The sequence below is a fragment of the Gorilla gorilla genome, chromosome 19 (genome assembly GCF_029281585.2).
Source record: "Gorilla gorilla gorilla isolate KB3781 chromosome 19, NHGRI_mGorGor1-v2.1_pri, whole genome shotgun sequence".
NCBI classification, from domain to species: domain Eukaryota; kingdom Metazoa; phylum Chordata; class Mammalia; order Primates; family Hominidae; genus Gorilla; species Gorilla gorilla.
Window position 1 is genome coordinate 106,700,675 of NC_073243.2, and position 25,755 is coordinate 106,726,429.

At 38.7% G+C, this 25,755-nt stretch overlaps 1 protein-coding gene across 2 annotated transcripts in view; it reads right to left on the minus strand.

The window, feature by feature from the left end:
* The window catches only part of ICE1 (interactor of little elongation complex ELL subunit 1), a 67,455-nt gene that overhangs the window by 24,316 nt on the left and 17,384 nt on the right, over window positions 1–25,755 (minus strand). For both annotated transcript variants that reach the window (XM_063700851.1, XM_055367904.2), the window contains 9 exons: window positions 24,560–24,671; window positions 22,540–22,616; window positions 21,457–21,494; window positions 18,243–18,325; window positions 17,992–18,031; window positions 17,855–17,911; window positions 11,114–11,200; window positions 7,998–8,407; window positions 512–5,302 (listed from right to left, as the gene is read on the minus strand). In XM_063700851.1, the coding sequence (XP_063556921.1) occupies window positions 512–5,302; window positions 7,998–8,407; window positions 11,114–11,200; window positions 17,855–17,911; window positions 17,992–18,031; window positions 18,243–18,325; window positions 21,457–21,494; window positions 22,540–22,616; window positions 24,560–24,671 (5,695 nt within the window). The remainder of the gene's footprint in view (window positions 1–511; window positions 5,303–7,997; window positions 8,408–11,113; window positions 11,201–17,854; window positions 17,912–17,991; window positions 18,032–18,242; window positions 18,326–21,456; window positions 21,495–22,539; window positions 22,617–24,559; window positions 24,672–25,755) is intronic.

Here is a 25,755-nt window from a genome sequence, read left to right on the forward strand (position 1 = left end):
GTGATCCGTCTAGCACTAGAAGTCATCCAAGCAAGGTACCAGTGGATATTTAGAAAATATAGAACTATAAAAGTCCTAATAAACTACGTATTTAAATTTAAACCATCCCTTTTTTCCCTCTCTTGACACTAAGCATTTGCTCTTGTTTGATTTGTAACAAAAACTCAAGGAAAAGAAAAATTATGTGATAATTTGAAGCTTTGAAGAAAATAATTTTAAGCCTCTAAACATGCCAGGATCAAGTGGATATATGTAATTTTAGTCCTGACAGATACTTTAAAAAAATTTAAGTAATTTAATGAATAGAAATGACCAAATCTCCAGTGTCTTATCATATTTTAAATCTGTAAAATGCTGGCTAGAAATATAGTCGTAATGTTTACATGGATAACTCTCATCCTTGAAGTAAAACTTTTGTTCATGGTCATCTACACATTTTGCTGACAGTAAACAGCATCTGTCTTTGAGGACATGTAATCCCTAATGCACTTAGAAAAGAGCAGCCACATACCTTTTTTGTTGTGCTAAATTCATAAACAACTTCTTTCTCTTGATCTCTCATTACGGGCTTTTTGGAGATATTTCCCACATACACATGACTACGAATGACAGGTAACAGATCAAAAGAAAACTCTGCAATTTTCTTCAGGGCATTAGCTATGGCTTTATCATGGGACTCCACAGTTTCTTTGGGGCTTAAAGGCAACTGTGAAACTGCACTGACGGCTGGACTAGAACAACTTCTTTCCTCATTTGTTGTTGCAACTTCAGCTGGAGGGAGGTTCCCTGGGAGGTTCTTGTGGATTCCTTCTGCAGTGACTCCCCTGGTTTCTGGTTCTGGGGACCCAGTGTCCAGGCGCAATCTTTTAGCACTTCTCAGTGTAGACGTTGACAGTGTTCTTTTCCCGCCTGAATCCTGCTGAGCCCCCAAATCTCTTGACTTGTCTTGGTTACAGTCACCACCAGAGCTGCTCCCAGTTTTGACAAAAGCAGTTGCTGCTGAAGTGATCGTTTTGAATCCTATTATAGCACTGGCAGGTCCCGGTAAATTCTTACAGTCAGCAGGTGGACCTCGTGTGAGTTGAATATTCCCTTTGAGGATGTTGAGGGTCCGGGCCCTGGCAGATAACTCTGGGTACATGGTGTCAAGGATTTTCACAGAATTCTCCTGAGGCCCTCCCACAGCAGCATGGCCAGATGCACAGGGTGGGAGTCGGCCAGGCACAGGAAGTGCGTGCTTCGGTGTGGCCGCACAGAACTGCAGAGGAGACGGCACTACCCTCTCACTGGCTGAAACTGCAGATGGAGATGGAGAAGGATCTGGAGGAGAGGCACGTCTGGGGTCCTCTGGCCATGGAGACATGACAGGAGGCACTGGGGTTTCACAGAAGGGAGAAATCTGGCCGACAGGAGAGGTTGGTGAGGAAGGACTAGAACTCGATATCAGTGGAGAGAGTGGCTGTGAAGTCCTTGGAGGTGTAGCTATCAGAGGAGCAAGCAGAGGCGGCAAAGGAGGCCCCACCTCTTGCCGTATTTTACTCAGTGTGTCAGGAGAACAATCTGTAGGAGTGGATGTATCAGCATTTGCTAAAATGGTCTGAGTTTGGCTTCTTTGAGTTTTTGTATTAGCTTTTTCCCCTGAAAATGACTGAGCAACTTCACTCTGATGAGTTTCAACTCTGCTCGACGCTGAAGTTTTTACTGGTTTGTTTGACTGATCTTTGTTTGAAATCTTTGATCGATTCTTATTTTTGCCAGATGGCTCTAGTTTTGAGTTATAATATGTGTGATCAGACGCAACAATCTGAGTCTCGAAGTTTTGATCATAGATTTGAGAACTAATCCATATACTAGGCTTAACGGGTCTATTTCGCAAACGACTCTTATCAAAGTTGGTGCTCTGACCACTGCTGGAAACATCCTCTTGGGGACATGAAAGATTATTGCCACATGGAGCCTCCTGAAATGCAGGGCCAGTGTGACTGGCCTCTGGGGACTTCTCAGCAGAAGTCACTGGGATGCAACCAGCTTCCAGCTCTCCTTGATCCTGAGAAATAGGGATGTCTCCAGGAATGTCACACAGTGTGACCTGGTCCACATGTGGCAAGACAGCTACACCACTGATGATTGTCCAGTTGTCCCCCTTTTCAATGACTAGATTCTGATCCTTATTTATAAGTACGTTTATAACTTCTGAGGTCACTGTTGCTATCTGACACTGAAATGTTGTTTCGGCCTCGCAGTTAGAACTCTGCTCTATCGATGGCTCCATCACAGAGTCAGAGCACAAGGCTGATGGCTCCACAGGTTCTGGCAGGTCTTCTTCCCCACCGTCGGTTTGCCTGCCTGCATCTGAACTGGCCTCTGGTCTGCTCTGAGTGTTTTCATTCTGAGGCATACCGCTGATGGGAGAGCTGCCCTCAGTGTCCAAGGCAGCTGCTTGTGGGGTTGGTTCTGAAGCATGTGATGAGGAATCAGTCGTTTCCCGAAATGGACTTTTCTCTTTTAAATTCTCAGTGGTCATGTTGTTATTTATATTTAAGAGCAATAAACTGCCAGCATCTTTACCATTGCAATCTTCAGAATTTGTTTGAAGTTCTTGCCTAATCTTGGTCAGAACGTCAGACAGAGTTTCCAAAGAACACTGAGTGAGCTGACTTGTATTTTTTAACGAACAATCATCTTCCTCTGATTCAATCCACTCTTCACAGGTTCCAAGTGTTTCTTCCTCACAGGGTTGCTTTCTGTATTTTTCTCCTATTTCACTTGCCTTTAATTCTTTGTTCATTTCTTTACTTAGGGTTCCTTTACTAGAACATTCAGAAACAGAGTCCCCTGAACTATAATCCCCTAACTGACAGCTCTCAAGAAACATCACAACCTCTGATGTGGAAAGTCTATCCAGCTCAGAAAAAGTACTTATGTTAAAATCTTGCAGAGCTGACGTCAAATAACCTACCTCTAAGGAAGGTCTCACCTCGGCTACAGCAGCATCTGTATCTCCTAAATTTTTCTGTGAGTCATCAGGAGCATCTTGCTGTTCGCTCCCCTCACTGCAGCTAAATGCCTCACTCTCTACCTCAGTGTCGTCTCCCCCTTCTCGAATGCCTGTGTAACAATGTAAGGTACCAGGCAGGCTACTTTGGGAGGTATCCTGTGTCTCTCCATGTTTTCTGCAAAATGCTGAAGAAAAAGTGGTGTCTGTGGTGCCAAAATACTCAGGCAAAGCACCACCGGGAGTTGTAGATTTCAATTTCCAAAGTCCGTTAGCATTTTGTGGTGTGCTAGTAGAATCATTTGCAACAGCCAGGGCCTCACCACCAGATCTCCCTGTGTCTCCACAGTTGGTTTCTTCAACAGAAAACCCTCCTGACATGGTCACTTCTGTGGCTGGAAGCACCTCACTGCCATGTGTCCCACTAGAGTCCAGATCTGTGGCCTGAGGCTGCCTTTGCTTCTGCCCATCTCCCTGCACTGCAGCTTCTCTCACAATGTCTTGGTTTTGGATGAGGATATTTTCAGAAGAGAAAGATAATCTGCTATTTGTGGAACAATCGGAATTTTCTACTGGTGAAGAACCACCTGGAGAATTAAAATCTAATTTTCTCCTAGAGGCAGAAACTTCTGGTGAAATGCTTTTCACAGCAGCTACCTCCGTGATGTTTTGTGTTGTATCATCTCTTTCCCCATCACATTTTGCTATAGTTGACATACCGGTTTTGTTGCCACTATTTTCTGTTACTAAGGTAGGCTCATCCCTATGTGGCCTCAAGTGCTCCAATTTGGCACTCTGAACCTTTTCAGGTCTTGTCTGTTTTGTGATAACTGATACTTGATTAGGCAACACCGATGCAGTGGTCTTGAATTCTACAGGATTGTTATTTTCTCTAAGAAGATCAGGCTTGGGTGTTGGTCCTCTATTTTGTAGGCATGGCATTGCCTTTTGTAACTGATGGCTAGTCTTCTGTTCATGTTCTGATTTGGCTCTCAGACTTTCTTCGCCACCTTTCCTTAATAAATCACTATGGTGCCATGAAGTACTTTTAACAAAACCCAAACCACTCTTGATCAAGGCAGCCTGAGAACCTATTAATGATGTGAAATCTGGCTTATTTAGTGTGAGCTCAATTCTTGGATCTTGACTTTCACATTGCCCATCTTTTGTAGCTTTCATAAATACTGACCGAGGAAGTGAATGTATTTTGGTCAAGCCTTTTACTACTTTTGTATATTCTATCCCACTGCTCTTCTGATCATTAAAATTAGATGCTCCCAATTCAGGGCTCAAGGCACACAAGTCACTCTCCAAGTTGTTTCCTCCTATAGAACACTCCGGTGGCTCAGACTGCAGATGTAATGTGTTTAAAGTTTTAGTTTGCAATTTATGTTCTGAATGATGCGGTTCAGTAGAGAATACTTTAGTAGTAATATCTGTATCATTACCACAGTCTAACCCAGAAGAAGACTGGGGATTACTGCCAACAGACAATGCTACCAAGGTAGAAGAGGAAGAAAAACTGGTTTCAACGTCAAGCCCTGCTACATCCATTCCATCACCTGAGTCATCATCTTCTGATTCAGGTGATTCTCCTAAAGTGAACCCTTGAGTATCTTCTTTTTCCTTTTCCAATTCTCTAGATAGTCTGTGAAAATGGCCAGAAACTGTGATACGGTCTGGTTCAGAAGTGATTTCATTAATTCGTGTCCACTTAGTAAACTCTGATTTGGGCGATCCTATCATTTTAGACAATACGGTTTTTCCTTCAGATTCCATGAGTTCATTTAATGGCCTTTTGCCAAGGGGAGAAGAACACAGCTCAGACTTCCCAGGGGCAGCTTCCTTCTCTTGTGCAGGGCTGGCAGACAATCTCTCAATGCATAGACCTCGAGTGAGTTTATGAATGGTCTTCTCAGTTTGTACTGATTTATCCATCTCCCTAACCTCCATTTGTGTTTTTGTCTCATGTAAAATGTCTCTTTTTCTATCACTCATGGATCGAGATGCTGTGGTCCAGTGTTTTTCACCAACTAAGGAGTGTGTGGCAGAAGATTCTCTCAGTGTTGCTGTGAAAGTCTCGAGTCCAGCAGTTGTCACTTTATTTACTTCCCATGTATTCAGAGCTTGGATAGCTTCGTGTGATTTGGGCTTTTCCTCCCATGTGCCACTTCCTTTATTTTTTTTCAATGAGCCAAAATAATTCTGTGATTCAATTGTATCATCTTCTGAAACAGACTCAGCAGAATTTCTAAGCTGGATTGAGTCATTATCGCTGGAATCTGTATATTCTCCAAAGTAGGTTTCCTTAAAAAATATGAATTATACTTGTCAAACACTAATTCAACAGATTAACATGACTATCAATTAAATGCATTATTTTTTAAAACTACATGTTTCCTGAAGAATCTTTACAATCACATTTGAGCAGGGGCAGGCTAGGAATCTCTGTGGTGGGTGGGGAGTTCTCCAGCTTTGGTCCAACACTGTTCTGCTCTCTCCTTAAGGGTGCCCAGCACCCCGCAGAGACACCTCCCCCAATAACAGACATGCTTCCAAGTGCCACACCCCACTCTACACAGGGTTATGTTTCTCTTAACTTTCAAACATTCCTACTTGCACACTGTTACTTCCCCATCATCTAGTAACAAAGGCTCTGACCCAGGTTGCTGGCCTCTGGCTTCACAGCTCTCTATTTCCTCTCTCTCTGGTGTGTCTGACTTGTGCCCGGTACAGCCTTGTGCAGGGGGGGAGGGACACTGTCTTGTGGGTATCTCCCACCACATACCTCCTCCCCAACATGTCCTCACAGAGTGCTGCAGCCTGACTGATGTCATCAACCCACCTGTGCTACCCTTACAAAGCTTTCTCCCTCCCAGCCCGTTCTCCAGCCACCTCTGCTCCAGAACCTTTCCCTGACCCCCAACTCGTCTCCTCCTGAGTTAACTGCCTAGAGCATGTGGCCCACTTGGCGTGCACTGACAGCATCAACCACCTTGTCTCTATTCTGTTAGAGAACAGTGGACTGGTGAAGATGAACAGCTGCTGACATCAACTTGCTCCTACTGAAAGAATTCTTTCCTCTTTTGAACTCCAGAGTACCATCATCTCCTGGCTTTCGTCTATTCTGCCCTTCTTTTCAATCTCCTTTCCTCACACTTCTTCTACTTGTCACTTACATACGGACGGTTCCCCAGGGTCCTGACTGGGACTCCATCTTCTCCTCTTCCATACTCTTACTGGATGACATCAGAGCTGCATGACTTCCGCTGCACTCAAGTGCTGGCAGGTCCTGAACGTCTGTGCACCACCACAGCCTCCCTCCAGTATCTCGCCTGTGTACATGCATACCTCATACCTAACATTCTATACATTATTCTCCCAAACAGGGTCACTTCTTATATTTGCTATTTTTCAACATCTTTGACTCCTCCATCTCCCCTAACTGCCACATTAAAAATGTCACCAAATGCTGCTCATTTGACCTCATAACATTTTTCAAACCAGTTCCCACCTCTTTAACACCAACGCCACAACTTAGGTTCAGGTATCAAAAATTAAGTGAGCTGTGGCCAGGCGCGGTGGCTCATGCCTGTAATCCTAGCACTTTGGGAGGCCGAGGCAGGCAGATCACGAGGTCAGGAGATCGAGACCATCCTAACTAACACGGTGAAACCCCATCTCTACTGAAAATGCAAAAAAATTAGCTGGGCATGGTGGCGGGTGCCTGTAGTCCCAGCTACTCAGGAGGCTGAAGCAGGAGAATGGCGTGAACCCAGGAGGCGGAGCTTGCAGTGAGCCGAGATTGCGCCACTGTGCTCCAGTCTGGGCAACAGAGTGAGACTCTGTCTCAAAAAAAAAGAAAAAATATTTTAAGCGAGCTGCTTATTAAGCCGCTACCCTGCCTGTGGTCTTGTCTATTTTCTGACTATGCCCCCACTCCCTACTCATTCATATTGAAATGAAACTTTTAAATAAAAATCTATCTTTCAGTCTATGTCTTTGGATTCATCAAAGATTTCCCCCTTCAGGATAAAGTGGGAACTCCTTGGGAGGATGCACATGGCCTTTCCCAGTGTCACCTGCATCAATCTACCACACACAGAGCTCACCCTTGCTTCTACATTCTTGTGAGAACAGCTCCTCCACCTGAAGCAACCCCACTCACACCTTAAAACTCAGTGTGGGGATCGAATCTTCAGAAGAATCCTGCCTGCCCCGCAACCTGCCCTGGCCTCCACTCAGGACTGAGCTGCTTTTCTTTATGCTCCCAAGCAGCGTGTTTTCCCCCACTGCAGGGCTCTACACAGCAATGAATCTGTTTGCTCCTTTACTGCTCCCACCTCCACACAATGAAGCCCACTGAGAGGCAATGGCATCTTTCGTCACCTCTGCACACCCAGTGTCTAGCCTGGTCCCTGCAACATAACAGGCACACATGGTGTTTTCATAAAGAAAGAAACTGATTCCAGGAGCAAAACATATATTTGTTCCTTAAGCCAAAAATATATACATCTGCTTCATAAAGACTAACTTCCTAAGAAACTACTGTAAACCATTCAGCAAACACACAAGATGATGAATTCATCAAATAAAGGTAGAGAACTCGGCTACACCAGGTTAAGGGGCATGGATGCTATATACATGGATTTTCCTGTCACTATATAACTCCATGTATACAAATATGTGTTTAATTCAGTCATTCCATATCAAGAGATAAAAACAATTAAGACACAGCCTTCCTATAGAAAACTTGTAATTTGGCTGTGGATAAAGACTAACAAAAATGCAACCCTAATACAAAGTGAATAAATACATATTATATATGTTGATCCAAAGGGTAGTGGCATGCTTTTTAAAATCCTCATGTTACCCCCCTAACAAAATTGGCTAAAATGAATAATCTGTGCAAGAATATCACTAATATCCTTTGAGCATCAAGGACATATTAGGATAGACAATGTACCCACTTGGTAATTCAAATTCAGAGAGCAAAACTCACAGGTGCAAATGAAGAAGGTAAGGAACCCGGGTGAGGTGATGACATCGGAGGGGGCGAGGGCACTGGTGACAGAAGAGGAGGGGGAAGTCTGAAGAAGTCAATTGCAGCTTGAAGATCTTCATCAAAAAAATGATCATGATCAACAAATTCAGTGCTACCACCGTCATGATGACTTTGTACTAAAACCTCAAGATTTCCATTCTCATTAAAAACATGGTCAGAACTACAATTTGTTCCACTGGAGCTCTGTTTTTCCACATTTTGACATAAAAAGTCCTCCTTTATCTCCATGGACAGTTTTGTGAGGCATGTCTGCACATTTGAGGTCCTGAGAGGGCTGCCCTGTGTTGGAGGTAGCGTACCATCTTCCCCAGGCACTCTGGAGCTGGTGATTGCTTTGGCAGGTTTTTCTGTGTGGGGGAACAAAAGTAGGTATCAGGTATTTACAATATCAAGAAAACTTAAAAAAAAAAAAAAAGAAAGAAACCTTATTACAACAGTTCAAAATGCTTGAAATATTAAGTCCAAGTAAGCAGAAACATTTTTTAAAAGGCAACCAATCGCTTTCTAAACATTATCCTAGAAAATCAATACATTTCATACAAGTATGCTAGCCTTGCAGTAAGAAAAGTGAGACAGACAGGTGAGACAGACCGGTGGGTGGATGGATGACACAGCTGGAAAGGCATCCACAGCCATGAAAACGGGCCTTGCTGGCTCACTCGGTCTCTGGATGAATCCTCCCATACAAACAGCAGAATCTGGCAGAGAAACAACTTTGTGCCTATAGGTTGATACAGAACACTATTTTCTGTCCAAAAAGTGATTTGAAATCAACTAATATCAAGCCTACCCATGGCCAAATCTGTACAATGCTCTCTAACTGAAAGATCTGACGAGGTCTATGAATACTCAGTATGATAATGCAACAGAAAAGTTCCTATAAAAACCTAATCCTGGTCTTGATTTTGGTGAACTTCAGTGGTACTAATTATTAACAAAAACATTTGATTCCATAACCATTTATTATATTTGCCAGCTTTAAAAATAAGTTTTATAGAGGATCCAGGGCTCCTTGGATACGTGGTTGATTATAGGGCTGGGAAGGGAAAATCCAAGCAGAGATGGAAACATCTTGCGGTACCAGAAGTAAACAACTCAAAAAAAAATGGAGTATTTATGAAGGACCCAGAGCCAATCTGAACAAGCTCCCACCAAAGCTAAAACGACAGCAATGAATTATTATTTACGAATAAAATAAATATCTATGAGACTATACTGATGTAAACAAGTAATAAATGGTAGATAAGGAACAGCTCTTCCTTACATAAGAATTCCAATTAATGAATGTAGATGGAATGAGACAAATAAAAAATCACTATCTGGCAAACACTAAAGCAGTAATTATAGCAGGCAAGATCCACTGCTGCAGGCTAAAATCAGCAGGTGACAACTGGAAAGAAACAGAATATTTGCACAATGTTAAAGAATCTTTCTCAAGTTGATTCATTAGGAAAAAAAGAGTAACTTTACAACATAAAAACTTGCAGATACCACCTTACCCAAGTGCTCAAGGTTAGAGCCCAGTGATAATACATATCCACATCACCTATCCCTAGAACAACTCCCTGAGCCAAGAGAAACATCACCACTGTGACGTTCTTGCCACAAATACACAACCTCAATCTGACATGAGAAAACATCAGATAAGCCAAAACAATGGGCTTTCTACAAAATCATTCTACAAAATAATATTCTCCCAAAGTGTAAAAGACATGAGAGATTAAAAAAAAAAAAACAGGAACTTTTGGACTGGAGGAGGTGAAAGCAAGATGACTACTAAAGGCAATGTAGGTTCCTGTACTGCATCCTGGAAAGAAAGGAGGATACCTGGGGAAAACTGTGGAATTCACAGTTTAGTTAATAGGGTTGTACCAAATGTCCTGGTTTTGATCACTGGTAACTGAAAATGTTAAAAATCCTGCAATCTGCTAAGGGATCCATGGGGATTCTCTGAACTATTTTTGTAACCATCCTCATATGAAAATAAAAAGTTAAAACAAAAGAATATGTCTTATGGTATAATAAGATTCCAAAGATACCATGTTTTCCCTTCTACTTTGGAAAAATTAACGTAATATATTTACCCCTCAAAAGCATATTTTTAAATACAAACATTAGATTATGAAATGAAGAACAGCTCTTTTAATAACAGCTTGACAACATAAAATCAAATGCTTAAAATAGAATGCTGATTGATATAGAAGGCCAAAAAGCATCCCCTGGTTGCTTCTGCCTAAACAGATGAATTGATAAATTATGAACTGAGGTGACTAATTTAAGAGTTGCGGGCACCATGTGGTTAATACCAATGGGTACCTGGCAGGTGAACTGAGGGAAACATCTACTTAAAGAAACCCCATCAAATATGCCTCCGTACACTCGACAAGTTCTGAGTCCACCATAAGTAAGAATCAGTAACTTGTCCCTTAACATTTTTTCCAACTGTCTTTAGAAGCCTAAGAGGAAAATAAGGTGGAGGTTTCCATAGATTTAGAACCTCAATGACCTGTGAATTTACAGCAGCTAATTATAAGAAATTAGTAAAATGACAAAAAGCTAAATAAGAAGCACTTTAATCTTATACAAGACAGCTATCTTCTCCCCTTCTACTCAGGACAGCTAAATCGACTATAACAGTGAATGTGCTAGAATGCCCCCATGATACTCCGAGAGTCAAGATGTTCAACCAAAGGAACTGATAAATTACACTAAAAATAAACGAAGCTAAAGTGCTCACAGATTGATCAAATTCATGAAATGATTCAGAAGAAACTGCATCCTTCAAGTATCCCCTCTCCACCTGCCAGGTATGCCTCTGCTACTTGACCTTCTCGTTTTTTTGAAGGTTCTCTGATGAAAGCTAAATGTATTTACTGGGATTAACATTCACACTGAAGGGAAACGAGTTTTGTATAATTAAAAGTACCCATTCTAGTTTACTTCATTCTTTCAATGTTAGAATCAGGAGCTATTAAAAAGTAACGGCTGCTATGCCTATGGTTAAGCTCTGTACTTTCACATACGAAATCGGTTTCTGTAAGCTTCTCTCTCACCTGGGACACACCTGCTGCCTTCACCAGGTAGTCTGTGTGTTGTGTTTACACAGAGCCAGAGTTCCTTCAGAAGCAGTTTCACTTTTCCTGTGAAACAGAGCAAAGCATTAAAGTCATGTCATTTGGCTCACCGTACACAAGGCCAGAACGTACTTCTGTGAAATCAGGGTTTATTAGAGACTTAGAAAATTACATATACATCTTCCCCAAACTCAACCATTGTGCACAATACAGTCAGTTACTGGTAAAAAGGTCTGCAATACTTTAGCGAAAAATTGAAGGCTGAAGGTCCATTTGTTTGCTTTTTTAAAAAAAAATTTGGTGGCAGAGGCAGGGGATTCAAAAGACCATGTGTACTTGCTGTGAAAGGCTTTTATTACCTCTTTATGTATGCATGGGACAAATGAATCTTTGGCCCACATACTTTCACCAGAGAGTGCTTTGAGATGGGGGAAGGAAGCACACTTAATAACTGATAAGGGATCTGGGCTCTATGTATTTTACAAGGAGTAGAGAAGCATCCCTAAGTTATAAGAGGTTATCAGAAAAGTCACTAGACTTAACCATGCTGTAATTAACCTGGGGAGTTCAGGGATTACAGGTAATCCATCAATGGACTTGAGGGGAGACGGTACAGGAATGTGTGCGTATGAACATATGGATAGGAACCGATCATCACACACACGAGCAGACAGAGAAGCACATACTTTTATAAGGAAAGTAAAACCTTTGGAATTTTTACACATTTTCAAAGAGATGTAAATTCCTAAAATAGTTAAGAACCAGTAATTCAAATTGAAAGGCCAAGGGATGCTGTAACTAAGACAGCCCTAATGAAATAAATGTAACATTAAGAATATTATACGATGGTTTTAAAGCTTTTCTACATTAATACAAATTTCAAAACCTTCTAAAGCAAAAAGTATTTATGAAAATATAACTATGAATAGCTTGTGGTGAAATGTGCATAAAAAGACAACCCACACGAATTAAAATTCAACTAAAAGTAGCTTAAGTATATGTATACAACTTTCAGGCCACCTAAAAAGTTTTATTAGAGTTTCCTTGAACTTAAGTTTTTTAATTAACCTTAAGCATTTACTGATATTAGTGAAATCTTTACTCCAGTTCAAGAGATGCTTAAAAGACCAAACTTTAAAAACCCAAATGTCTCAGGGAATCACAGATTTTGTAAGAGATTAGCTCTACTTAAGCTGGTAGACTGCATCACTTCAAAAAATGAAGTCCACAGAAAGGGGCAGGACAACTGTGGAGGACAGTTCACAGGTAAGTGTGAAAGGCTGGACACTGCCAACTCTCCTGAGTCAAAACAACCTTCTGGTTGCCACTGTGTGTGAGCCATATCCATTTTTCCGTTCCAAAATTCTGTGATTGAGTAGCTTATCTACATTGTGATATAACCTACCCAAAAGCCTGCTTCCAAATACTGTAATCCCCTTTGCTTAAATGACCTGACCAGGATCCCTGCTTATTACGTATACCCAAAGCAGCAAACAAGGAACCTTAAAAAAAAAGAAAAAAAGTTACTTTTCCATTCTTATGGAGGCTATCATCCAGAGCTATATGCCTTTGCAACTGAGCATTCATTACTGCTAATCTGACCCAAAAAATAAATAAAAGCACTCTATTCCCAACAAAGCAGAAAAACATCTTCAGCGTTAACTTCACACTTAGTTGTGAAGACAACACCTCCTTCAAGTGAATTGCACAACTTTCCCTAATCCTTTAAAATTCTTCCTTTATCAAACTCTAAGGCATGTATGAATATTTAAGGACTTACATATTTATTTATGAAATTTATTTTATACTTCATTGCTTTGTCATTTTCTGTATCCATACCACACTTCTTTAATCAGGGTAGGTTACTGAATATCTGTTAAGAGCGTAATCCTTATTCAGTTTTCTCCTGTTGAAAAACTGTATTATTCTGAACATACACTTTTCCCTATAAACCATCTGCTTGTCCTCTTCCATAGAAAACCTCTATGGGACTTTGAATATTTCTGTATATTTATAAATACATTTGGGGAAATTTTACATCTTTATGCTTTGAATCTTCTCATCCAGGAACATGTTTATGTACTCAGGTCTTCCTTAACGCTTTTAAGGAATGTTTCAGTTTTCCTCAGAAACACTGTATACTGCTTTCAGGTCTTTTCTTAGACATCTGCTGGTTCAGGTGCCACTTGAGAATGGGTTGTTCTTATTCCATTCCTTTTCTAACAGGTTAATAACGGTACAATGTATATGTTCATTGTATATGCCAGCACTTTACCAAGCTCTATTACTTCTAATTCCAACTCTAGCTGAGTCTTTTAAATTCTCTACATTAGTAGTATCATCTGAAATAATGACAATTCCAACTTTTCTTTATTAGTATTCACAGATCCTACTCTTCTGCATTTATTCTGTTGCACTGGTTCAGGCCTCCAGTACAAAAACAAAAAAAAATGGAACAAACAAAAAGCATGCTTGCCTTGTTTTTGACAGTAATAACTATACTTTGAATGTTTCACCTTTCTCAAGTTAAAATTTTTTTTCTATTACCTCATCAATTTTTTGAAATTGGGACTAAGTGCTGAATTGAGATGATCACAACATTCTCTGACCCAGCTGTAGTATTCCTGAGATAAATCTTCAAGCATAATTTGTCTGTACTCTAAATTATTTGTGGATTTAATTTCTTAAAATTTTATTTTGTATTTTTGCAGCTATATTAACAACACAAGAGTCCTGAATCTTGAGAACATGTGTGCATGCTATTTGATTTTGGTACAGCATTATGCTAGCCTAAGAGAATAAAATGGAAACATTCCTTATTTTCTAAGTTCTGAAACAAAAAAATTAATAACAGAGACACTAGTTTTTCACTGAACGTTTACAAAGCTCACCTATAAATTACCTGGATTTATTATGGTGTTAGATCTTTAACTATTGTTAAAAATTTCTTCCTATTTTTTGTTCAGGTTTGCAGCAATTGTTCTGAGTCAATTTGAGCATGTTTTCCTTGAAAATGGACCATTCTACTTACATTTTCACATCTGAATATAAACTTGTGAATTACGAAATTTCTTGACAGTAGTTTTACCTGTTTCTCAATCCTGGTGCTGTTTTTCCTTCTTTTGTTTGTTTGTTTAATCAAAGTTTACCAAAGAGTTACTGGTTTCACTAGCATTACAAAGAACCAGCTATCAGATTTAATTGTCCTAAATCAATTGTTTTGTTTCCTATTTCATTAAGTTTGCATTTTCATCAATTTTTTCTTTCAGTTAAACACTTCATTCTCCGTATTTATTTCTAAAGTGACAATGTATCACGTAAGGCCTTAACATATTCCTTTGAATAGTGAAGGAATTGGCTATATCTTAAAGATTTTAATAAATATTGCCCTACTGTTTACTTTCAAAACAGTCTAGTATTTCAGTTCTTATTTTCTCTGTTACCAAAGAGAGGTTTTTTGTGTCTTATGTGAGTTTAGTTATTAGGTAAGTTTTGCAGGTTTTGTTTTTGCAGAGGGAGGGGGATTTTTATTAAAAGCTCATATTAAATTGTAGGTATTTTTTATTGTTCACTTACTAGTCAACTTTTATACGTTTGAAAACTATTTTAACAAACTCCAGGTGTGTGGTTTACAAACAGTTGTATATAAATTATCCATTTGGAACTGTGATTCCAATTCCATCCCTTGTCTGCTTTTGCTCTCTCTTTCTAAAAAACATGGTGAAGTCTCTCACGACGAAAATAGATTTGGCCAGTCCCCCTAGATCTCCAAGAGTATTGCTTGACATCGTTTCACACTCTTAGGTACATACTAGCAGTATCTTCTTGGCAAACTATACTTTTAATCAACATTTCAATCATGTAAATTCATTTCTAAGCTTTTATTATTTTTTACCTTACATGACTGCTTTAATGTCAGCATTGCTTGGAATATTTTTATCCATCCCTCTAATATTCAGTCTGTTTCATTTGATTTTAGGTATATTTCCTACGAAGGTGTCAGAGACGGAGACTGCACACAAAAATCACGCTCAACACTTGGTGGCCCCTATGAATATGAATATTCCATGTGTTCTCTGCTCAGGAAAGTTCCCTTCTGTCATGTCTTGATCACCTTCTCTCCTTCTGTTTCTGTTCTCCCCTCTGAGAAGTCCTAGGAGACGCATATTGAGACATCTGGCTCTATCCTCCAAATCTTGTTATTTTCTCTAATATCTTTAATTTGTTTGTCCCTTTTTATGATGTTCTCAACCGCCTAGGATTCAGTCTCTAGGATCAACTTAATTGATCTTTTATTTGTTCATCCAGTATTTCCACCTTTCTACTGGGTTTATTTTATTTATGCAATTGGATTTTTAATTTTCAAGATCCCCATCTGGTTCAATTTCATAGCAGCAGCCTATGGACATGTTCTTAGACTTTCTCTAAAGGAAATGCAATCAGTTTTCAGCATTTCCTTCTCATTCATAATTAAAGACTGTTTCTCTCAGTCTTCTTGCTTCTGTTGCTTTTCTCTTTTTTCTCACTGCTTTTTCTCTAAGTTTTAGATGAGAGTTTAGGCAGAACATCTTTGGTAGACAAAGTATATTTCTTCAGCCTACATTTTTAGTGCTATTCCTTTAGCAGTAAATTAGATTCTCATTTCATAAATCTGTGGGATCCTACCTTGCAGGGGAAGCAATGGAAAGTGGATGCAGTTGTGAGGGTTTACATGGAGTATATAAACATCTTGTTTTCTGGGAACAGGAGGGGCTAGCCCTTAAAGTGGCCATAATTACCCAATTTTCTGATATCCACGCCCACTCTGAGGAGCTCCAATGTCATAGCTAAAACTTTAGAAAATGAAACTGGGGCCACAGTTTACAAGCAAAGGCCAGAAACAGTTTTTGAAACCAGAAGGTTGGCATTCCTTTCACCCTTTAATCAATTACCTGGTAAAATGCTAATGTCCTGCTCCTTCTCCCACTCCCTGCCATGTCTGATTTGGGGAAACTCGCAGCTTCTGTAATGAAAACTTACTCTGTGAGAGCTGCTATTTTCTCTGCAATTGCGGGTTTCATCACCAATTGATACTATCTGCTGTGCATCTTCCTCATTTCTTCTACTGATGGTAATCTTTGTAACTATCCAGGAGTTGCTGCCGTTTTTGTTTTTTTTTTTTCTGGTCGAAAATTTTTGTTGGAATTTTAAAGAAAAGAAAGGCAAAGTGGCACTCAGATGGCCTTTTTTTGTAAAGTGAAGTCAACCTAATACTCTGGTGCTTACTTTGCAAATCTTTTCCATAAGTCAAGTATTAGTGTTAACAATACATTTAAGAAGTAAGGATAAACCCACCAAGGTCCACAGCTAAATAACCAGCAGATTCCCAGAAACTTTATGTATTTGGGAAAAGTAAAATATACAATAGACATATCCCTGCCCTGATTAAGAGGGTAGATAAAAACAAAACATAAAACAATTTTACTTGAGATAGTAATAAGTTATTTGAAGAAAATACAACAGAATGTAGGGATAGAGAGCAACTACAGAAAGAGGACAGAAGGGTTCTGCTTTGAATAGTAAGGCTTGGGAATAGCTGAATTGTAAAACAAATCTGTCAGTCCAAAAATGAAGATAATTCCATTCAACCGCTGACTACTGAATGGGAAAGCAAATGTTGTCACGTCTTCTATTTCTCTCAGCAATAACTATTACTTAAAGTCTCACTTTCCATACACAAGAGACAAAGAATCTAGTCAAAAGCACATGGAATCATATCTAGTGATAGTGGTAGGTGAGCAATCAATGCCCAGGCAGCTGAAAGGTGGGAACTGTTAAAGCCTTACACCAAGGAAAACATGAACTTGTACTCTGAATTTAAAAAAAAAATTAAAGAAAAAAAGGTAAAGGTGACTTCTAAAAGAGACACCATATACCTGCACACAATTTAAATGTTTTTAATCATTTCCACTTGGAGAAAAAAATAACACATTAGTGAGATGAAATATCATTATTTACTAAACATTTTAAATGCATCCCCACAAAAAACCTGTGAGATAGAGCAGAAATTCAAATTCATATTTCCATTTTTAAAAGGAAAATGAAAATACAAAAAAAGGAAAGTAAATGGCAGAGTCACACAACAAATGGAAGGATGAAAGTGAAAATTCTCATTTCTCACCTTCTAGAGTTATGCTTCTCACCTATGAGACGTGGCGCTCAGTAACGCAGTGTGTGTCCACATTTGTATGACATTCCCTTGTTCCGTGACCACCACTTTTCTTTGCAATTGTGGGCCTTCCCTAAACTTTTCTGTCTATACTATATAGGGCTTTACTACATAATATACTATAAGGCTTTAACTCTACAGTTTTCCTGCCTGACTTTAACATTTTCTTATATACTTGGTACCTAGGAAATTTAATAAATTAATTTGATAAATTATAATCCAGAGAAAAAATCTGTATTCATTAATTGAAAAAAGCAGACGTTATATCTCCAACTAGTTTTCCTATCCCAAACAATATTGATTTTTGACTCTTTTATTGACTGTATTATTTTATAAGACAATAAGCTGATTATATTTGGATCTAATGAAGACACAATAATATATGACTTCTACTAAAACGAAACATCTACTAAGCCCTGGCACTTTCACAATTATATGTAGGAGCAAAACACAGTCTCACAACCCACTAAGAGCAATACACAACATTAAAACAAAAGTTGCAATATACTCACTTTTATCTATGCTTCCATATGAATCACTTGAAATTTGTGTTCCAATATGTCTCAACTCTAAAAGCATGGGGAAAAAACGGTTAATAAAATACTACATATCAAAAATAAATTTATGTAAGCATTAACTGAATACTCACCCTTTTCATCTTTCTGTTTAGAAAATTCGTCAAGCCTTTCCTGTGAAAACAAAATATTAATAGTGTTTATGCTGAATAAGAAGTGCAGCCATTCTAGATCAAATGTAAAACAGGTGCAACTTAACAGGCAGCTGGGACTATTTTCGCCAGGGGGCCTCATGTTGACTCCTACATGAGTTACAACACAGAGACACTACAGAGACCCTGGAGCCACGCATTTAAGGTGTGTGTATGCTGCTTTTATCTAGTACCTGTGTCTTCTTAAATTCCTTTTCAAGTATTTTCTTTTCATTTCTCAGTTGCTTGAAGTCCTGAGTTTGCTTGACAGCAGCCTCTTTAAGTCCAATGAAGCAATAGGGAGAGAAAAATAATTTACTAACTTTACTACTGTGGTTAATCAAATACTCAAAATCTTATCTATTACAAGTTTTTCTCATTTCTTAAAACTTTGAAATAAATTTTGTAAAAAGCCATTGCTCCTTCAATATTTTATCGTCAGGGCTGAATGCACTTTTTTCTTTAACTGTCATTTAAACCACAGAACTAGCGCAGGCCTTAAGAATTCTTTCCAAACCAGGCACAGCAATCCCAACCCCTAGTTAAGGAAGAATTCAAGGCATAAAAGGGAGTTGCCGTCCCATTTCAATCACTGGCAACCTTAAAGTCCTAGAAATTTTAGAAATGTGATTTTATCTCAGAATATAGCCTCTTTATTAGGGAAGGGAGAGGCGATTTTCTCAATGCTTATTATAGATATGGTTATTCTTCCCTGGAATTCTCTTCAACAAGTTAGCTAAACATAATCCCTAGGACCTTTATTAGAGATCTATTTTAGGTAATCCTTCATTTTCATTTTTGTTTCTGAAGCCTCAAATGGTCCAGACATACTATTAAGAATCTGACCAGTGTTGACTTTACATAACTATGCTCATATACAATTACTAACTAAAACTCCATGAAACACCTCAGTAACAATCCTCTCCTGACTCCTCTAACAAGTTTGGATATTTTTTTTCTCAGTAATCTTTATTAAGTCACACCGATAAATTTTTTTTACTAGAAAAAATACTTTTTATACACGAAAAATAAAGGCAGCATTTTGCTTCACAGAAAGTCTGTTCTAAAACCTGTATATATAGTCTCACTGGCACTTCAGATTTCTTTAAAGATGTTTCCTTGCAGTGGCTCACGACTGTGATCCCAGCACTTTGGGAGGATGAGCAGGTTTCTTGAGCCCAGGAGTTCAAGACCAGCCCGGGCAACATAGTGGAACTCTGTCTCTACAAAAAATTAGTCGAAATTAGTCGGGTGTCGTGGTGCACATCTGTAGTCCCCAGCTACTCAGGAGGTGGAATAATCACCTGAGTCTGGGAGGTTGAGGCTGCAGTAAGCCATGACTGCACCACTGTACTCGAGCCTAGGTGACAGAGTGAGACCCTGTCTCAAAAAAATAATTTCCTTGGCTGGGCACAGTGGCTCACACCTGTAATATCAGCACTTTGGGAGACTGAGGCAGGAGAATCACTCAAGCCAAAGAGTTCAAGACCAGCCTGGGCAACCCTATCTCTACAAAAAATTTAAAAGGCAGGTGTGGTAGCACACACCTATAGTCCCATCTACTCTAGAGGCTGAGGCTGGAGGATCACCTGAAGGCAGAGTTACCGTGAGCTATGATTTTGCCACTGCACTCCAGCCTAGGCAACAGAGTGAGACCTGTCTCTAAAAAATAAAAGCAGTGGGCCAGGCGCGGTGACTCACGCCTGTAATCCCAGCACTTTGGGAGGCCAAGGCAGGCAGGCAGGCGGATCACCTGAGGTTAGGAGTTCAAGACCAGCCTGGCCAACATGGTGAAACCCCATCTCTACTAAAAATATAAAAAAGTTAGCCAGGTGTGGTGGCACATGACACATAGGCCCAGCTACTCAGGAGGCTGAAGCAGAACCCGGGAGACAGAGGTTGTAGAGAGCCGAGATCACGCCACTGCACTCCAGTCTAGGCGACAGAGCGAGACTTCCTCTCAAAAAAAAAAAAAAAAAATTCTTTTTTAAATAAAAAATGTGGCTGGGTGCAGTGGCTCACACCTGTAATCCTAGCACTTTGGGAAGCTGAGGCGGGCAGATCACTTGAGGTCAGGAGTTCGAGACCAGTCTGGCCAACATGGTGAAAGCCCATCTGTACCAAAAAATACAAAAATTAGCTAGGTTTGGTGGTGCGTGCCTGTAGTCCCAGATGCTCGGGAGGCTGAGGTGGGAGAAACTCTTAAATCCAGAAGGCAGGGGTTGCAGTGAGCCGAGATCGCACCACCTGTCCAGCCTGGGTGACAGAGAGAGACCCTGTCTCAAAAAATAAAATACGATAAATAAAAAATTTAAAAAGTTTAAAAATTAAAAAAATTTTGTTTAAATACAATAGACACTTATCTCCATATTCTTACAAGAGACACCAATACTTAGAACACAAAATATCATTCTTACTGCCATATTGTCAGTATTCATGCAATAATCAAATCAGAGGAAAAATTGTTACCGAAATATTTAGAGTTCCAGTCCAAAAAATTTGGTTCAATCAAGAAAAATTAGTGACTAGAAATACTTTCCGCAACTATTATTCTATGTGCCCGGATGTAACTAAATTCAAACTCTTATTTCATGCTCTAAATGAACATAAACCATCTCTGAAGTAGAGCACTAGCAAGATAATGGGTCAGAAACCCACAGCAGGTAAGATGCCCGCTGCAGTCCAGGCTAGAATAACAGGAAGATCGTGTGCAGGATGGATCTGGCAGAGCCCCTTTGCCTCTACTTGGTATTAGGTCTGTGTCCCACCCACACAATGAAGGGAGGAAAAAGCAAATAAAAAGATCTTGAGTTCAATTCCTACCAGTTCCTGAAAGGTTATTAGCTGAAATGTGAGGACTTAGATTCTCGCATGGTCCCTCTGCACTCGTACCTACTCACTGTAGGCTAGAACCCCTAACAAGAGGGTGGGGCATGGGTGAGGATCAGGTACAAACTGGACAATCCCTAATGTACAAAATTTCATCGAAATCTCTGTATGTGTGTTATAACTATCTAAATACATGTTTCTTGGTACTAAAAGTAGCCACCCTTTCCACCAGCTACTTATTTCATTAAGAAAAAAAGAAAAAGCCCTATGAGATTCAACTTTCCAAATTAAATTCTTTCATTAATTACTGCTTTTTATAGCAAAAGTATGGGCTGCGATTACTTGGAGTGCAGTAACATTTCGGAGATTTGCCACATTCCATCTCTATGTTACCATTTGGTAACTGAGAGGAGAGTAGTATTCACACTTCTTTCTAATAGACCCCTTGATGCAGTCATCCATGGATGTACCATCAAAAACCATAACAATTCAACTATTTGATCAAGAAGTACCTCCTCATACAGTTACCGATGATTTTTGTACTGACCGAAAACTTCAGGTAACAATAGTGCCACTTACCTTGCAGCTTCTTCACCTTAGCTTCTAGTTTCTTCTTCCTAATAACGAAATTGTGTAAGTTAAACGGCAAGAAAGAGTAGAATAGGAAAAAATATGCTCTTATAATTTGTGGCACATATTTTTTAAATTACAAATATTTGTATAACAAATGTTCAGTCTGAACTAGTATCCTAAGAGAGAATAATATACTATTTAGTATGAAATATCTTTATAGTGGATTAAAAAATTCTGTTCTTTCCACTTGAAACACATGCCATGGGCCTGTCAAATTTCTGCCATGAGTACATCTGGGACCCTTCCTGAACTGCAGTGGCATCATTCATGAGACTAGCTGAAGTTTCTAGATGGTCTCTAAGAGTCAGTCCAGAGTCTAATGAGTTAAGTTTACTCTTCAGGAGCATGCATAGCGTTAACAGCGGTCACAGCACCACCGTATGGGAAGCAGTGGTTGAAGAGCTGCACTTGCTTTAAGATGGATTTCTGAGAGTCTGAAAAGGTGGATAACTCTCTGAGTCACTGCTTCATTACATCTACATTCAACTGTTTTATGTATAGCTCACATTTGTTGTGAATAACATGACTATAGTATGAACCTCAACGATCAAGGGGATGCTTTTGAACAGCCCTTTTTATGAATAGTAACAAAGACACCCATTCCACATGCTATCGGTTATGGCACTGGCACAAAGCAAGGGGTCAGTCATTATGTTCTGACACACAGACACAAGTGAATGAGTACATAATGCATTATATACATAGACAAACACCTTTAGACACACACAGACACATGTGCATGCATATATAATGCATATACATACAGAGACAAACACCTTTATGGAGTTCTTTGTGCAGCCCTTTAACATATGACAATTTATTTAATGTTCCTTATGACCCTTCAAAGTAGATATAACTTCCAGTTTACAGATGTGGAAACCAAGTTTGAGAGACTAACTAGTTCAAGACCATGCAGCTAATTATGGCCAAGAAATCCAAAGACTGTAAAAAAAAAACACTACTGACTTAAGAATTACGTATTTTCAAAACTGAAAACCGTATTTCTATAGTAATTTAGTAACTACTTACTGAGCATCACTCTTCAAGCATTCTTCCTTTACACGAGCATATTCCTGATGAGTATCCTGATACAACTTTAAAGAACTCTTTAAAAAAAGAAAAAAAACAGATATTGTCAAAATGAAAGTCACTGACCATTGGTCATAACTTGCTTTGACTTTGATAAGCTATTAACCAAATAAACAGATATTAGGCAGAAAAAATAGTCACTGAATATTTTAATAGAGGTAACCAGATTCTTAATAGATGAAATATGACTAACAATATAATCAAACAAAAACTATAAAACTTAAAAACAATATACTAATTTTATTGCAATTCTAAACCTTCATAATTGGTTTAAATATCAAACAGCTAATATTTTTGCCTCAACTAATTAAAATTCAACATATCCTGAAGAAATATTAGAGCATAATAAATATGAGCTAACGGTATTGCTAGGGAAAATTTAAAACGAATCATTATACTTAATGATAACTGGGGAAAATGTGTGAACACTGATATATACACCCTAGCAGCTACTATAAAATGGGAAAGACACTGTTATTGAGAGTTCTAGCAGGGTATGATAACTATACATTTCTTTAATCTCAACAGCTCTGAGAGAGTTCTTTAATCTCAACAGTTTCATTATTCCTTTTTTACAAATGAGGAATCTCAGGGTTCGACAGGATGACTTGCTCTTCCAAAGACAGTAACTGAACAACTAATGAGGGTTATCATTAAGGTCTGACTCCAATGTTCATGCTTCTTCTCAAATATGGCTGAAAAGATTATATAACCAAATAGAGATATTGAACACTGTGATTGTTTCTGTTTAACTTTGACAGCATAGTTACACATATAGTAAGAATTTCTATAAAGAGGAAAATAAGTATGTACTATTAAAGCACATAAGACCTCAGACAGCTATGTGTCACCACTAAAATAGCACAATTTGAGGAAGACTGAGAGGCACAAACACTACCGTGAGAAGCGCCTAGAGAGAAGAGGTTAAGAAGGGAGGATCATTCCAGGTGGCTGCTACTTGGCTCATGCAAACCACTTAAATCTATGGACTTTAATGTTTTTATCTGTAAAAGCTATGAATTCTAAGATTCATGTAGGGAGTAAACAACAATTCACATAGAAAAGTGAGTTTACAGCATTTTAAACAAACTGTTTTACTGCAACTTGACTTTGAAAAAAAGAAGAGCTTCCATGAAAAGACACATGTATTTTCATATCTGAAGTGGGCATCTTCTCCCAATGCTCCATCTCAGCTTAATAAGTATCACCCAAAAAGATCAAACATGCCCTAAAAGAAATAACCCCTTACCTGAACGCTTACTTATAAAAGCATTATTGAAAGACTCATTTTTGTCTACCTCTCACAGACAATGAGAAACCACAAGAGACTATACATGATTGCCAAAAAAAGAAATAAAAAGAGATTTTTTAAAAAGGGATCAAACAAAGCGGTTAGGGTTACAGAGATAAAGTATACAGACATTGCTTAAAATATTGACTAGTTTATGAATTATGAGAGTAGGTTCTTTAAAGGACATCTTAACTCATACCAGAGCAGAAGCCCTACACGCTTCATTCACCACTGGGCTCTCCAAAGCTAGGCCAGAGCCGCTGAAGAAATAAAATTCTCTCCTGCTCCCTCTCTCTTACGTACAACGATTCCTCTACATTTAAAGTTTGAATTTTTGCATGTTATTTTACATTTAAGCAAAAAACAGAGGTATAAAAATCAATTAATGCAGAACACATAAAACCACACAAATTCATAGTGAGAAGCGTTTTCTGCTGACCCTCTCAAAAAGCATAAGCAACTGACACAGTATTGCAGAGCTAATAATCACTGTAAAGACTAAGCTACTAAGCAGTTAGTTCAATGTTCTCTAAAGCTAATAATACACTGAGAGTCCTGACTAGCCTTTATTTCCTTTAACACATCAAAAGCCCCCTCGTCCCAATTATACTGAATAAGCTGATCCTAATTTATTGACCGTAAATCTTTACAGATAATTATTGTTCATACCTTTTTCTCTTCTAGCTCTGCTTTTAAAGATCCCAGTTCTTCCTGACATTTCTGTAGAGGAGAAATTTTTTGAAGCATCTCTTCCACTTGGTGATGCAGATTACTATTCTCTCTAAAGACAATGAATTAACATTATTACAGAAAAGGATCTATGACGAATTATTAAATATATGTGCTTATAATTTCAGATTTTATTGCTAACTTGGAACAAAAAAAAGGATGAAAAAATCTTTTTAAATGCACTTCTCTCTACACCAACATGATCTTCACATTGCCTTTATTTCTTAGGCATAGTATTTTTTTTTTCTTTTTTTTTTTTTTGTTAGTCAGGGTCTCACTCTGTCTCCTGGGCTGGAATATAATGGCTGGAGTATAGTGGCACCACCACGGCTCACTGCAGCCTCAATCTCCCAGGCTCAAGTGATCTTCCTGCCTCAGCCTCTCAAGCAGCTGGGACTACAGGTATGTGCCACCACACCTGGCTAATTTAAAAAAATTTTTTACCATTAAGTAGTACTATTTACTATTTGAGTGCCACCACAGCTGGCTAATTAAAAAAAAATTTAATAGTATAAAAATTTTACTATTAAATAGTACTATTTGCTATTAAATAGTACTATTACTATTATAATTTGGCCTCCCAAAGTGGTGGGATTATGGGCATGAGCCATTGCGGCCAGCCTAGTAATCTATTTCTGATAAAAGTCTACCAAAAAGCTCTGTGAGAAACAAGTAGATTCTTAATTTGCTGAAGAATACTTTACAGTAAAATCACTCAAACAGCCTGGCTGAGAATCGGGCTGTTCCAATCTTGAGTCCTGAGCTCATACCCATTTATTCAATTTAAGTGACAGGCAATTTTATGGCTTAGTTTATAACCACGTTTCGCCTTCCTCTGGGTGATGAATCCAATCAGAGAATGAAACATTGCCAAAATTTTATGTAGGCCTATTTTCAACTGTTTAAAGTAACAGAAGATAAAACACCACATTAAAGTGTGAACCATGTAAACAACAGTTAATTTGACAACAATAAGCTTCACTTCAATGGCAATGCAGTCAGTACAAGTTACTCAAAAATGAAACACCCAGTTGTAATTCAAGACCTTAGTAACAAATTCATTTGAAAAATTTAATAGTAGGAGAACTTGAGTCCTATTTTATTATGAGCATCAAAGCAGCATTCTATGAGTCAAT